Here is a 15,959-nt window from a genome sequence, read left to right on the forward strand (position 1 = left end):
ATTTTCCTAATACTAGAATAAAATTTAAAAAAATCAGGTAACTCCCCCCCCCACCCACCCCCAAGTGGCCCTAATCCTCTTCCGTAAGCCTTAGCTCCAAAGGATATTTGGCTTTTTCCATGATCATAGATGTCTTGAGGACAGGAGGGCTTCCCCGCATCCTTTCATTCCTGCTTGCAAACAATTCTGCATCTTCCGGTCACCATGGCAACCATGCCGAAGCCAGGATGGGAGCCACGTATTACCTATTTATTTGCCACAGTTATGCTCAAAACCAACTGTGTAAATGCGATTGATGCTAATGGGTTTGCAATCAGACGGTATGTTGCAGGTGCTTTTGTTCCATCAACCGACAACAATCAATCTTAACGCGGTTTTCCAACCCGCTTCCCGCATAGACCGCTTAGGCAGCGTCTTCGCCATATATACAAGCAGCACTGGGTCATGATAGTTTATTTAGTATTGATTATCTGGGCTTATTCTGATTGACGGGAGAGAAAAAAATAACAGCGTCCACAGCTCCGCCTGCCCCATTGGGCGTTAGACAGTGAGCGGGGAGCGTTGGATGAAACCATAGGCGTGGTTTTGGACAGAGATGCTCCGTCTGCTCCCGCTGGGATCCCCACCTGCCCTCACACCGCGCCTGTCACCGGGCCAGCTGGCGTCCTCCTCCCTGCTCCACACTTCTCCTTACTTTTCATCTCTACCACAGAGGATACGCGCTCGTATTTTTTCGTCCAGGTCTGTGCATCAGAGAAGGGGGAATCCGGGTGCGATCACCCTCCCCTCCCCAGAAGAAGGAGCGAAGGAGGAGATAACCGGAGCGCACTGCGCGTCGCCTGGCCTCCTGGCAGCAGAAGCAACGGGAGAAGGAGGCGCAAGTACCCAGAGCGATTCCCAAGGATGGAAAATACACGCAAAATACCCAGGAGATTGCTGCGGCTCGGCTTAGTTGCGGCGGTGTGTGTAGTACTTTCAGCGGAGAGCAAAAGAGCCAGGCAGCCGCGCTGTCCCATGTCATGCACATGCACCAAAGATAACGCGTTGTGCGAAAGCGCAGTGTCGATTCCTCGCAGCTTTCCCCCCGATGTCACATCTCTGTGAGTCCTTTTTACTAAGCTATGCTTTGTTATAAACATGCATGATCAGTGGCTTTTCTGCAGCAGCAATGCACTCATTTAAATCCCATTAACAGACTGCAATAACTATCATGACACAAGTCTGCTGTTAAACTGAACGGCGTGTTATTTTGTCGCATTTTTACTCCCACAGATCATTTGTCAAGTCGGAATTCACGGAAATCGCCAAGGAGAGCTTTATCCACACCCCTGCCCTGCATCTGCTGTGAGAAATCTATTCTAAGGTTTTTATTGTTGGTGTTTGTTGCATGCTGTAATTTTCCTGAGCTTGATCAACGCCATGTTTAATTTTTTTAAAGACGTTTTCATTCTTCTGCTAAAATACTTTAGACTGATTTTTAAAAAGCCCTGCAAAATAAACCTCATTGTGTTTTTTTCTTTCATTTCTGTCATGACTGGTTTTATTCATCTAGGTCTTGCCACATACATATGTGTGCACATGTATGTGCCTGCTTGCACAGATGTATTCCAGGGGATTTCCTTCTTTATCTGAGTCATACTTTGGCTCTGACTAAACCCATAAAATCTAATGTGTAAGGCTGCCTGCAGGAATCCTCAAAATGCTTTAGTCAATATTAAGAGATGACAGAGGAAGAGGTTTTCTCATTTTAGTGCTCTTGGAGTAGTCAGCTGTAAGAGACTAAACACTGGGATCTCTGTACAGCCTGTTCACAGCAAACAACCTGGAATCTATAAACGAGGACGCCTTCCTTGGACTTCCTCACCTGGAGTATCTGTAAGTTTATCATTGAATTGTATCATTAATATTCCTTCTACTTGACTATGAGTCTTTTCTAATGCATGTACATGTACATGTTTTCCAGATTTATTGAAAACAACCAAATCCAGTCAATATCACCATATGCTTTCCGGGGACTGAAGACCTTGGTGCACCTGTATGTACTTTTTTTTTTTTTTGCAAAAAATATAGGAGCAAGATGGCATCTTCATGATGAATGTTGTTAATAATGTTCGTGTGAAGTAACAGCTTGTTCCTATAAAACGCTGAGGAAGGTTATTGCACAGCTTGTATTGCCACAGAGACAATGTGCAGCAGTTGAAAATGATAAGACAGCAAAAACTGAACATCCTCGTTACATAAGTGCCCAACACATGGACTTTTTCTTATTTACAGCAGCTTGCAAAATTACTGGTATCTGTTTCTGTTAAATTTACCTTGTTCCATTTTCACATCTAACAAATTGAGTTTGGGATGCAGCAAATGTGCAATACCAGGTGCTCTGGCAACACACACAATCAGTATAAACTTTAACAGCAAAGTTTTTGTTTACAACAAAAGAATTTTACTTGGGTTTTCCATTGCTTGTAGTTGTAATAAACACAGTCTCCCAACATCAGCCTCTCTTTGTAACTTATCAGTAGAAGGAAGCATTATGTTCTCTTAAGTTTCCTGGTTGATCACTGTGTAGACTATGAAACTTAGAAAAAATCGAAACAATAGCAGGCGACCAAAACCAGCAGACGACTTGGCACCCTAAACCATCACAGACTGTGGAAACTTCACACCGTACTTCAAGCATTGTGGATTCTGTGTTTCTCCACTCTCCTTCCAGATGCTGGACCTTGATTTCCAATTGAAAGGCAAACTTTACTTTCATCTGAAAACAACAGTTTGGATTAGGGCTGCAAAATACATAACAGAAAATACAGTCAACAAAATATCCGTATATGCAAATGCATTAAATTACTTTGTGGAGTTTAATTGGGTTAATAGTGTTGATTAAATCCAAACGTGACGTACTGTATTAAAAAATGCTGAAACATAATAGCTGTTGTGAAGCACTTTAAATTAATAAACTCTAGAAACCATGGCAAGAGCTCAGAACAAAATGACTGCTCTCATTGAAAGATACATTTTCCCGCTCGACTCAAGAGAAAAACCTCAAAAAATCCTTAAGTATGTTGTCCAATCAGCATCGAGCAGCCATCTTCATGACACACCCCTGCTCCATAGACCGCCTAAGAAGCTAAGCCTCACCGGAAGTGACGTATTTTGGTGTGTTGTCCAATCAGAGCTCTACTTCTTCGCTGCTTACCTCAATAGAATGAGCCTCAAACCTCAACAGGGATTTCTCCTAGAAATTTGCTATTTCTCCTAGAGATTTGCTCCTGAGCGGAGAGGAGATGGAGTCCAAGAGCGGACTCAACAGTTGATTAATGAAAAATATAATTATTAGATTAGGAGCATTTGTGCACATATTTAATGCAGTGTAATGACTACATTTATGAAGTTTCCATGAGAAATCGCCACACAGAGAGAAAAAGAGTGAATATCTAGCAGCCCAAATTTAGACTACTGAGGAATAGTCCACTTCTTTCTTAGCCCAGCAACGTGAAAAAGCGATGTTCCCTCTGATGCAGCAGTGGCTTGACATAAAGAATGCAATATACTGGTTCCGATTTGTAGGATTCATCAGATCCTAGCGGCTATTGATGTGCTCATTTCAGCCTCAATTTTCTAATTGTGAAGCTCCCTCAATTTCTGGAGCGGACCCGCATTACCTCTTTTAGTTGAGCAACCTTTTTTCCCTTCCACCTAACTCCTTAAATAGTATACTTTTGTAATTCTCTGAAACAATCAATTTGAGGTTTTAATTTTCTATGAGCCCTAAATCATTAAAACGACAACATTTTCAATGCTGTGTGTAATAAACCTGTATTTTGAAATGAGTGACAAAATATTGGATTTTTTTCTGCTACTTGCACTTTTTTACTCTGTGTGTGTGTGTGTGTGTGTATATATATATATATATAAATATATATATGCAAAGTAGTTTAAAACTGAACTTTGTTTTTAAGAGCAAGGTTTAAGCTTTAACAGTTTATCATAGAGTTGTTGATGGACTTTGAATTAGGGATGAAAATTATAGTCAAGCATGTTCTTTTCTTCTTCAGGAGTCTGGCCTACAATAATCTGGAGACTCTCCCTAAAGATTTGTTCAAAGGTCTCGAGGCCTTAACAAAAGTGTAAGTATAATTTGTATGTGAAGTAAAGAAACTAATAACACAAAGGTTGTGTGATCTCTAATATTGTACAATGAAAGATTAGCCGTCTATACAATGTTCTATTTCTAGAACAATGCATCATTTATTGCTCCTCTTTTGTCAAGCCTTGACAAATGCGTAGGCAGCTGAAGCTTTTAGCACCATTAAAATTACATGCACTAGAGGGAGAGAAGGAAGAGAGGAAGGCTGCGGGTTATCATCAAATGAAGATACTCATTTTTCCTTGAGGTTAATGAAACCTCAAGAAGATGATTTGAGAGTTAGCCACCATCTGGAGCTTTAGAGCGTTCAACTCACTGAGAAAGAGGAGTGAAGCACTCATATTTTCACACAATGATTTTGTTCCCACAGAGACTTGCGTGGGAATCACTTCATGTGTGACTGTAAGCTGAAGTGGTTGGTAGAGTGGATTTACAGCACCAACGCCACTGTGGACCAGATCTACTGCAAAAGCCCAGCATCACAGCTGGACAAGAGGATCAACGACCTGTCGCCGCAGTCCTTCGACTGCATCACCACAGGTGGAGGACTGACCTCTCACGTGTCTTTGGAGATTTTACATTTACTATATACTGTAAAGTGTTTTGCTTTCTGTTTCTCTCCCAGAGTTTTCTCCCTACCAGTCCCTGAAATTTGAATCCATATCAGTGGAAGCATTTTCGTTCAGGAATGACCAGTATGTTGTTTTCGCCCAGCCATTCATTGGGAAGTGTGGCTTCCTTGAATGGGATCATGTTGAGATGAACTTTAGAAACTTTGATGATATTGACAGTAAGTAAAGTGAAAGGGTTAAGTGTTGAACTAACATAAGGAGACGATGGGAATGACTCGATTGTGTTTGGTTTCAGGTACATCCACTGTCATCTGCAAGCCTCTAGTCATTGACAACCAGCTGTTCATCGTTGTGGCTCAGCTGTTCGGAGGCTCCCACATCTACAAGCGGGACACCTCTGCCAACAAATTCATCAAGCTTCAAGGCATTGACGTCCTGACTATCCGCAAGCCAAATGACGTAGAGACGTTCCGCATTGATGGAGAGTCCTTCTTTGTTATAGCAGATAGCTCCAAGGCCGGCTCCACCACCATCTACAAGTGGAATGGAAACGGCTTCTACTCCCACCAGTCCCTACATCAGTGGTACCGTGACACAGATGTGGAATACCTCGAGATCTCATCCAAACCTCACCTGATCCTGTCCAGCAGCTCTCAGAGGCCCGTCATCTACCAGTGGAACAAAGCCACCAAGATGTTCGACAGACGAACAGACATCCCAGAGATGGAGGACGTTTATGCTGTGAAGCACTTTCAGGTCAAATCTGATCTCTACATCTGCATGACGCGCTTCATCGGAGACTCCAAGGTGATGCGATGGGATGGGGCCCTCTTCAGAGAGTTACAGACCATGCCCTCTCGAGGCTCCATGGTGTTCCAGCCCTTCACTGTGGGCAGCTGGCAGTATGCCATTCTGGGCAGCGACTACTCCTTTACCCAGGTGTACCGCTGGGATGCCAAGAAGGGCGAGTTTGTTCGCTTCCAGGAGCTGAACATTCAGGCGCCAAGGGCTTTTTCTCCAGTTTCCATTGACAACCGGCAGTTTCTGCTGGCCTCCAGTTTCAAAGGAAAGACTCAGATCTACGAGCATTTAGTCATTGACCTGAGTAATTGAGAGATTGTGTTTTTTCCTATGGAACCTTTAGTGACTTTTGTGATATTTTGTCGTGTTCATGGAGAAGTCTGTAATAGCCATTGGAGCGCTAAAAAACTACAATTTATGGTCCTCACTTTATAAATTTACATCCACTCATTTTTAAATTCATACCACAATCTGCATGATCATTCTAAAGATAAAAAAGTACATTTCTTAACCCAAATATATGTCTGAGAGGCATGCATCCCAGTTTAGGATACATCCAATATTCTTTCGAGTTAATGCATGAAAGGCCAGACGCAAACCATCAGTAACACTTAAAAATCTAAAATTGGCCTTCAAAGGTTTATATCCATTCATGATCAAGCTTTTACTATACTTAATATAGTTTATACAGTTATTCTCTAAAGTGTAATGCTTTACAGAAGATAGTTATACTTTTTAAACTGTTAACATATTTTAACTGAACAAATCTGCCTAGACACAATGTTTACATTTTTCTGTCCTTCCATTTGTATACTATAAGATTTGTAAATCAAGCCTTTTTGTAAGTTAAGAGAGGGGCAATATGAGATTTGATCACATGGATTTATGAGAAGAATATAAACACAGAGGTTGCTACGCATATTTTATGTTTTGTCACGTCTTTCTGCAAAGGTCCATCCCGATTCCTAAAAGTTTATGAAAGAAGTTTACTTTGATTTTTCTGGCAGACATTTCAGCAGGGGTCAGAATGGTACAGGTAAAACACTGCAGATGGACTGATGGATGGATGGACGGACAAAGGAATTAATGAATTGTTTAGATGACAGACCGATGGACAAACACGTGAACTTTATAGCAGTGGAACTCTAGAAAATCTGAAATGCAAAATATTTCAGGCAAATTTTTATTTTGCCGTTTCAGGACCTGGAAAACATCTGGAATCTTCTTCCAAACCGAGTAGGATCCCTGTATACAGACATATTGTGAATCTGCCCGTATGTCCTTGCAACTTTTTATTGTTAATGCTTTGTAAAGTGTTTAAAGTACTGAGCAGTTTTTCATAACTGGAAACAATCTCTTAAAAAGACACTAAAAATGAAAAGAGACTGCTGTTCATATTCTATAACTATCATGTGCGCAAAATACATCATTTCTGTCTTGACTTAGATGAGACTCGTCATTTAGAGTCAATAAAAGTGTCTTTTTCATCTAAGTTTCTTGCATTGTATAACTAAGCTTACATTCTGAATAGAGACTGCAGATAATGTCTGTCCACCTTTTGAGATTTGTGAAGTTTAAATAAAAAAAAAAACTACAAGAAATTAAATACAAACAAATAAAATTCTTTTAATCTTCTCCGACAAAGTGCACGCCTCAAATCTACAAAGCAGCACATTACAACGTAATGGAATAAATACAACTGAATTAAAAAAAAAAATGTAAAGAGATACACAAGTACCTGCACAATCACACTTGCAGCAAGTATAAATCTGGCTCTTTAGAAAGGCTCCACAGTAAAGTTTCAGTCATCCGGCTTCTCGTGCATCACCAATCCTTTGGATAGAGACGTCCAACATATTGCGTCCTAAAGCAAACCAGTTTAAACTGCGTCTTCGTAACCGGAGACTATCAAACTAACATGAACGAAACAAGAGGTGTACACTCATGTTCATACAGATCACCCTGGAATACTTGTGCAACTGCAGCAGGGCTCGTACTGCAGGGAGAAAATAAAGTGATCACGTCTTCAGCCTTAACTGAACTTACAACTCAAGTTTGTGTGGTGCAACTTAGTGTTTTTTTGTTTGTTTGTTTTGTTTTTCTCCATAGGCAAAAAAAAAAAATGTAAAAAGGCAAGGGAATATTGCATCCCTCTGTGATCCACAAAATAATTTAGTCCTCTTTAAATAAAACTGAAAACAAGGAAAACAAAAAGAATAAAATAATTTCAGACATAAAGAGGAATGCTCAAAGAAACAAATTGTTTGAATTAAATGAAATAACTAAATCCCATGGAAAAAAAGGAGAGTATTAACAATAAAATTCTGTACAGAACTAAAAATCAATATACAGTACAGTACCTGCAGATGTTATGCATACAGTACAATTCTCTTTTTACATATTTTAAGTATGAGCTCCAGCCTGATCTATATACTGCCTTAACATAGGTGGAAAAGCGGTTACTTTAGCTTACAGTAATTGAATGGTTATTCAGCGAGGAGAGCAGATTTTAGAAGTATTTAGAAAAACAGAGTGAAAACTTATTGCCGGATGGTCATCTTCGGTTGCATACTGCATTTGATACATGACTGCTTCCTTTGACATGGAGCAGCAGGCTGATGGGGAGGAGGTACGGAGAAGAGAGGAGAGAAAAAAAAAAAAAAAACAACAGCCAGGGAGTTAGTTGGTTTTTGCTATCGGATTTAGTCACCCTACCCTGTACAGTACATTCGCAGGCCAGTGCTGCACTTTAACCAGCCGAATCCGCCTCGATTCTGCGCGGTGGGGTTGTGGGAATTCAGTGCTGATTTCTTCCTGTGAGTCAACACTAATCCAGTGATGGGAGTAGAGCGTTACCACAGCTCACCCGAAAGGCTCGCGCGGTGTTCCATCTGCCGTCACAGTTTGAGCTCATTTGCAATTTTGCAGGCGATGTTCTTAAAGGCGATGGACGTGCCTGATATCCTCTTGAAGCGCACGCCGTTAAGCGAAAGGCGGGGCAGCTTACACACCTCCATCTCCCACTGGACCAGATTGTCCTGGCGCGCATCGCCATGGACGCAGAACAGTAGGAAGCGCTCACGCTGCTCGTAGTCGCAGCTGTTGGCGTCCAGGACTTTACGGATCTCTCGCATCATGTCAGCGGGATCCATAGAGGAAGTGGTCTTCATGCTCCAGGTGAAACGGAGCGAGCGGGGCTTGGAGTCCCGACCGGCGTCCTCCTTGGAGTCACCAGACGCACTCCTGGAAGAACCCATTATATAGGTAGAATTAAATTAATAATCCTAATTATTTCAGGATTTAGATACAGACTCTCTGTGAAAGGAAGGCTTGATAATTGGTTAAAATGCAAATAAAACTTTTTTTCCCCCATAGATGAAGATGCAAAAAGAAGGTAGTGAAAAATAAAAAAGGTGGGATATTCATACAACCAGGCAAACATACAGTCTTAAATTAAGTTATTTTTTGATCCTTTGAAGTTTCCTTGATGTTTTTTTTTGCCCTTCCAACATGCAGAAGGAAATGACACGGAGAGTCCTCTACCTCATTTAGCAGCCACCAGCGTTGAATGCCAAGTAAGTTAGATGTTTAGTTTGCAAAGCAGCTTGTCGGATTTCATGAAATGTTACCAGCATTGCAGGAGAGAGGTTTTTAATGTCTTGCAAGACAGCCAGAAATACTAACAAGTTCTCTGTGTAACCAGCTCCTTAGTAAGGAAAGCAGATATTCGCTTTTTTGAAAGTTACAGAACTATGTGATAGCCACCCTGCATGTTCTCCTAATCTATATCCTACTCAATTTATCTGGGGGTAGTTTTCATAAGCGATTCACAGATGGATGTCAGCTGCAGAGTGTAGATGCCCTTCTTAAAAAAATATAAAATACAATCACTTTCTACAACTTCAGTTCATTTTCAACACTTTTCTTTGTGTTTTTGACCTATCAATGCAATGTTTTAAAGTTTCAATAACCTTTTAGACAGAACCTGATCAAGAGTCAATGTATTTTAGTCAATTTTAGTCTGCAGTAGTTGATTTCATTTCATCTGTGTTGGTTTTCAACCTTGTTCTGATTTAGAGTCATTAAATTATAATTGAAAAAATATGTATAATAAATGCAAATGCTCTTTCCTTTTCCTTTTTAGTCTTAAGATTTCAGAACTCATAAGAGCAGCCCTGCAGTTTACTCTCCACTATAGAAACCAAGTGAATAGCTGGGGGAAAGGTATGCTTGAGCCAATTCCTTTATGACAATATTTTGCAGAAGTTAAATTTGTCAGATTTGCAAATCCAATCACAAAAAACACCCCCACAAACTCTACAGAAATGAATTAAAAAGATACACCCAAATAATATACTAGAAGTGTCGAACTTAGAATATTTTTAGCAGCCAGGGGAATTAGTTTTTGTCAAAAGCATGCGGGTCTATAACCCCTAGCAACTCTGTGAAATTAAAATCACTTTGTTTAAATAGTACCTTTAAAAACCTGCAAGTGATTTAAAAGTTTTGTACAATTTCTCTCAGTCTCATTCTAAGGAAACAATTTTTAAATGCTTAAAAAGATAGAATAATAAAGTGCATCTCTTAAAAAAACCAAGTAAACCGGATCGTCTGAATTTCAATGCAACAAAAACAGCTAGTACTTTTATCAACTATTCACAACATCCAATTAAAACTGTGATCATTCTGGAAGCAGCATTAAAATTTGCAAACAAATATCATCACACAAAAGTTTGAGAGCATTAAATCCCTACCGTGGTGTGAGCACCTCAGTTTAATTCTCACCTTGGTGTTTCAGTCCTGGCACTGGCCTCGCCCTCACTAGGCACCCTGAAATAAACCCAAAATTGACTCGTTATAGCTGAGCTAATGCCAACATCAACCCCCAAACTCACCCACCCACCCACCAACCAACCAACTGCCAAAAACCAGCTCAATCATAACTGAACACAGACGAGGGTGTCGGGCATCATGCCAGGAAAGAATCCAGGCTCCTGGGTGTCAGAGCTCAGCACACACTGTGGTGACCTTTCATCAGTAAAGCTGGCATAAACCATAAGTACATCCCATCTGTTGTAACACACCTTTCCTTAATCTCCACTGACATGTAAAGGAAGGAAAAGTGCTTGCATGTCTACACAGCTCCATTTCTGTTAATGCAAGCATTTGTCTGAAGCTCTGAATGAAGACGGGGGAGAGTAAGGAGAGGACAGCTCGCAACGACAGCCGTACACAGCTAGTGGCTTTACTAGAGACAAGACTGGAAACCGGTGAAGTTTGGGCCTTAAGAAGGAGGACACAAGGAGTGGAAATACACGGCATAACAGAGGTGTCAGTAGGCGAGGATGTGGTGGGCAAGTAGAAGTTAAAAACATGGATCATCGTGGGCAAAAAGGGGTGTTTTTCTGAGTTATAGTTGTAGATGGGAGGGAGGAGGAGGGGGCAATATGCAGCAAGCGTTAGGTTCTCCTACCTCCGGGTTGACCTGAAAGACATTGCTCTATGCAGGGAGAAAAAGGAGAGAAAGCTGTAATCTACAAGCAAGGGGCAGCTTAAAAGTGACACTTTCATGAAGAGGTTCAGTAGACTGAAGAGACAGCGGCAGAAGTACCCATCGAGGCTTTTCTTTAAAGATGCACCAATCAGAACCCTTTGGCTTTTTTACCCATCATTGTTGTTGGTAACATTGTTTTTAAACCATTGTTATTTCTCTTTAACAACCATAATAAATGAAAGTATAATAACTGCAAACATCGTTTCTTAGCATTCCTTTGACCAGACATCAAAGATTTTTCAAATTTAGCAAAGGCTTCTAAATATATATGGCAATATATAGTATTTCTTAAATGGTTGGAATATCATGTGGCAAACAGCTGCTTAGATTGGGGTAAAGATCACCGGATAATACATATGCAGGACCATGGTTCCCAGCTCTCCTTATACCTAATATGTTTTGTAATGTTTAAATGCAACAGTAAATGTTTTAGCAGGCCATTAGGAAATAACTGGGTCTAAAAATATCTGATCAAACGCAACTTTTTCAATAGCAGTTTGTTATTGGCATGTAGCTGAAACCGTTTCAGTTTCTGACCCACAAGAGTCGAGTTATGACCCCAAACTATTGGCTGAGTACATGAACGCCTCTACAAATAATCAATCATTGGTTTAATAATATGAAAATCAACTAACAAAGTAGTTAGTTGTGTCCAAGTATTTTTAAACACATTTATTAATTAGTTTAATTTTCTGAATTGGATCTAAAGACCCCCATACTTGTTGATAAAGGACCCCAACTTTGGGCATCAAAGATCAAGGGTCTAGGTTTGTAAATAATCAAAGCAAGAAGATTTTTCTCAAGTCACTTTTCTCAATCATCGTTTTCTAATAAGACTACCAAAACAAAAAGAAACTGAAAGCTCAAAGAGAAAATCTGTTTGGCCTTCCTATTATCTATACGTAGTTTACCTCTCTCCTTCCTGTATGAGCTACTTTGACTTTGTTTTTAACATCTTAACAACACTGAAAATGGTTAATTTTCAGTCTTATTCCCCCAGTAACAGCTTCCACAGCAGCTTCTTTTCTGTAAGCGTAAGTTACTACCACTGGCATAAGGTTTCCTAACCAACTAAAGACATGGCTTGTTCATTGCTTAACCAGCCTGCTATTGGTCGAGGCCTTTCAAACTAAAACTGTGTGATAATCAGCTGATTTCTTGGTTCAACTCGGTTTGATTACAAAATATCAGTTATTACACTTCACTGACCTGCGGACAAACTTTGAGGTGATTTTGCTGATTATTCCCGTGGACGTCCCCCTGCGTTGCTGTGCGAGAGCCCCCGTGTCGTGGGATAGTGTGGGTGACGCCGGGGGGCCGTTGTACGTAGCACTGCGGCGGTCTCTGAGCTGAGCTCCATGAAAAGTGCTGCGGCTGGATGTGCCGCGGGGGAAACGATTCTTCTCAGGGGTGCTAATACTGTGCACAGATGGAGAGGTGGACGGATCGCGTGGGGAGGAGCTGCGACATAAGCAGTCATTAATAATTGAAATATTTTGGAGTTTCTTGCATCAGCCTCTGGCAGTGCAGATGTTCAGGAACCGCTCACCTGGCTTTCAGCTCCGTATTGTCATCAATGGGGGGCAGCGTGCTTTTTGAAGGGTGCCCTGACGCAGACATGGACTTGGTGTGACGGGGTCGCGTAGAACTCAGTGGCGTGGAGGTGGTGCTTCCTGACACCTCCGTTAAACTGAGGATAGAAAGCAGAGGGCATCAATATGTGAGGACTAATCTGAGTATTATAGTGAATAAAAAGAGCAAAAAATATGAAGTATAGCTATAAATGTGTTAAAGAGGACTAAATAATCCCATGTTTGGTTAACCTGCTGTCTTTGCCGTTGGGGATGGCTGAATAGCGATCGGTGGAGGATCGTTCGCAGACATACGTGTTTCTGCGAGTCATTGAACCATTGGTCTGTTGGCAAAAAGGAAAAGAGAGAATAGTTTTATTTCCCTTCTACAGGATATATGCCCACTGATCAAATGCATAAAGGCAAGAGTAATTCCTTTTCTTTCAACTTTCTTTCTCAAAGAAATTGCTTCTGACTTTTTATATAACAAAAAACAACTGCATGGTAAAATAAAAAAAAAAAACAAAAGCTAAAATTCAGCCTCATCTGTGATGACATGACCTTTCCATGTTTTTGCTGGAGCAGTCGCCTTTTTTTTGTGAGTAGAGTCAGGATTGAACCCAGGATGATTGTGTCAAGGACTATGGCCTCCATATATGGGTCAGTTTTTCTACCCTTGCATAATCCCACACTTTTTACCCACGCTAACCTGTTTACTCCCAGACTAACAAACTCCAGATATAATTAATAGAACCTATGTGACTATATAAAGTAGTGATAAAACCATTACATCCTGCTCTAATGTCAGAAACAACAGATAATTAAAATAGTTTATTTGCAGCCCCATGTGATTATGGTAAAGGCAGCAAAACACTTGTTTTCTTAGTTTTGATGAATAAAAGTAGGACTAGATAACTTATAACAAAGATATTCCAGCCACGTCAGTGAATAATAAAAGTGCAAAAGGCAATCTTTACAAATAACATCACATCTTACAGTCCTACTAAGAAAAACAACAAAAAAACTATCTCACTGCAGTCTAACTGCAGTCAATTTACTTCCTCACCCCAACAGCACTTGAAGCTTTCTTCCTCTCCTGCACCCCGAGGGGAGAAGCAGGAACATCTCCTTTGGAGGTGCTGAGCTCGAGCCGGCGTGCTCCGTCCCACTCCTCTCTGTGGTCACTTTCCACACTCAGAGCCTGATTGCGCTTCGAATATGATACGGCAGGAGGCACTGAAGGTCCAACTGAAAGGAACACATATGTAAATATATTTTAAACAGGACCTCCTAAAAAAAAGGCTTTCAACATTTAACATTTTTTGACAACCACAGGCAGGGACAAGGCCTTTTAATACAAGGGCATAAAGCAAAGCCACTCAAAGCCAGGATTTAAACAGGATCACATTTTTCAGGTATGGCACAAGACGACAATACTTTGGATTTTTAACAGCTACAGAAGCCAAGGTAAGCAAGTATGAAGCAGAGCTGCTGTTCCTCCTCATGCTTTGAGGTTCTCCAGAGCTGCAGAGAAGCAGCCTGCCACAAGATGGCGCCACAAACAATGGCTCCACATGACTTAGGAGGAAACTGCCTGGCAACCAGAAAGGTATTCAAGCTGAGTCACTGATTTGAACTTTGAGTATGCCAATAATGAAATTGAAATAGCTTTGAAACCAATCTCTTATGATTTCTGTCTTCTTTTAATCTGAATTTGACATTGACATCTTTGTTGTTGTAAACAAAAACAAAGATGTTTAGACATTGTTGCATTTCTAAACATTGTGTGAAGTATCATTCCTCTTCTGCCCTTCTCAAGAGTTGAACCGTCAATCCTTCGCCATGTAATCAGTGACTCAGGGTAACCTCCTCCTAAACAACACGCAGTCTGTAGCACTCTCAGACCCGGGATGTAAGAGGTTACTTTACTTGGCTTCTCTACGACACCACTACCACCACCACCATCATCATCCCCACCATGATCACTGTAGCGACGCTGCTTCTGATTGGCCGAGATGCTGCGTGTGACCTTGGGATGGGCAGGGGAAACGCTGGAGCTGTTGTTGATGTCGCTGGTTGGCCGCTGACGCTGGCCCAGTACGCTGTTGGCCAGCGGCTCACTGCCCTCAAACTGCAGCATAAGAGAAGAGCAATGAGGGGCTTTTAGTCATAATAGATTCTGAATGCCACTAAAAAGGATGCAGAAAAGGTAAAAAGAATAAATATTTTTTTTAAAACACACCTCAGGAGCTTTTCGCCCAAGCAGCAGGTATGTAGCCATAACGTCGTCGTACTTCTGATTTTGTAGTGAGTCAGTGATCTCTTCTTTAGGGAAACCCATGGTCACCATGAGCTCTGATTGGACGAAAAGGAGAAAAGTGAAGGATCTGAATCTGAACAGTTAAAAACAATAATAAACGGCATCTACGTACAGCAAAACACACCTATTCTGGACGTATCATTCAAATCAGACTCTGGCTCAATGTAGGGTTTCAGTTCTTCATCATCGTGACCCACATTCATCCAGTGGTCTTTCATGATTTGCTAAAAAAGAAAAGGAGATCATTAAAAAATATTGCACTCTACACTACAATTAGAAAAACAAATTTATAATATTAGTTATTAATGACAACAAAAAAACAGGAACTATGAGAGGAAACCAATGACAATACCTCTAAACTGCCTCGTTTGACGGGGTTGAGCACCAGAAGTTTCTTCAGCAGGTTTTCACAGTCTGTGGACATGTAGAAGGGAATCCGGTACTTTCCCCGTAAAACCCGCTCCCTAAGTTCCTGCACACCAGGCAAAGAGAGATCATTGATCCAGGGGGATTATGTTACTGATATTTAAAGTAGACACCGAAAGGAACTTATATATTAAAGATACTGTAGATATATTTAAGCCATATTTCAGATAGATATACAGTCACATATCATTGCTTCTTCTGTTACGAACAGTCAGGTAATCATTTTTAGATCTCACGCAATCAAAAAATAAACACAAACATTAAAACTAAACAGTAAAGTTAATATTAAAAAAAAAAATCAAGTATAATCAAACAAAACGCTTAATGAACCACCTGTCTATATAAAACAATACAAGTTTAAATACATTAAAGACCTTTATTTTTAAACATTTTATAGATGAATATGAAATAATAAAGCTGAGATATCTAGATATTTATCTTGATCTGGAATTAAAGTCTGTTAAGGTAAATAATAATCTGGTGTATTTATAAGGTCTAAACCAACTAAAATAGAAATATTTTCTTTATAAAGCATATAGTATATTTTAATGAATCTTTAAATGAAAAT

General features: G+C 40.4%; 2 protein-coding genes across 5 annotated transcripts in view; one reads left to right on the top strand and one right to left on the bottom strand.

The window, feature by feature from the left end:
* The first annotated feature begins 182 nt into the window (after positions 1 to 182).
* LOC107093683 (leucine-rich glioma-inactivated protein 1-like) lies at positions 183 to 7,070 on the top strand. Its single transcript, XM_015388923.1, has 8 exons — positions 183 to 1,100; positions 1,273 to 1,344; positions 1,804 to 1,875; positions 1,964 to 2,035; positions 4,056 to 4,127; positions 4,518 to 4,687; positions 4,773 to 4,937; positions 5,015 to 7,070. Exons 1-8 carry the CDS (start codon positions 904 to 906, stop codon positions 5,830 to 5,832), a joined length of 1,638 nt encoding a protein of 545 aa, XP_015244409.1. The 5' UTR covers positions 183 to 903; the 3' UTR covers positions 5,833 to 7,070.
* A 76-nt stretch (positions 7,071 to 7,146) lies between these two features.
* The window catches only part of mark1 (MAP/microtubule affinity-regulating kinase 1), a 48,083-nt gene continuing 39,270 nt past the window's right edge, over positions 7,147 to 15,959 (bottom strand). The window contains exons 9-18 of one of the 4 annotated variants that reach the window (XM_015388554.1): positions 15,318 to 15,437; positions 15,090 to 15,189; positions 14,888 to 15,000; positions 14,575 to 14,776; positions 13,712 to 13,893; positions 12,898 to 12,989; positions 12,624 to 12,764; positions 12,284 to 12,535; positions 10,306 to 10,350; positions 7,148 to 8,763 (exon numbers count right to left, since the gene is read on the bottom strand). In XM_015388554.1, coding sequence (XP_015244040.1) covers positions 8,418 to 8,763; positions 10,306 to 10,350; positions 12,284 to 12,535; positions 12,624 to 12,764; positions 12,898 to 12,989; positions 13,712 to 13,893; positions 14,575 to 14,776; positions 14,888 to 15,000; positions 15,090 to 15,189; positions 15,318 to 15,437 — 1,593 coding nt within the window. In that variant the 3' untranslated portion in view covers positions 7,148 to 8,417. Of the gene's footprint in view, positions 8,764 to 10,305; positions 10,351 to 12,283; positions 12,536 to 12,623; positions 12,765 to 12,897; positions 12,990 to 13,711; positions 13,894 to 14,574; positions 14,777 to 14,887; positions 15,001 to 15,089; positions 15,190 to 15,317; positions 15,438 to 15,959 lie in introns of all 4 variants that reach the window. The other 3 variants (XM_015388720.1, XM_015388641.1, XM_015388805.1) reach the window with 3 other exon arrangements.

The sequence above is a fragment of the Cyprinodon variegatus genome, unplaced genomic scaffold, assembly GCF_000732505.1.
Source record: "Cyprinodon variegatus isolate N-32 unplaced genomic scaffold, C_variegatus-1.0 Scaffold1, whole genome shotgun sequence".
In the NCBI taxonomy this organism is placed as follows: Eukaryota; Metazoa; Chordata; class Actinopteri; order Cyprinodontiformes; family Cyprinodontidae; genus Cyprinodon; species Cyprinodon variegatus.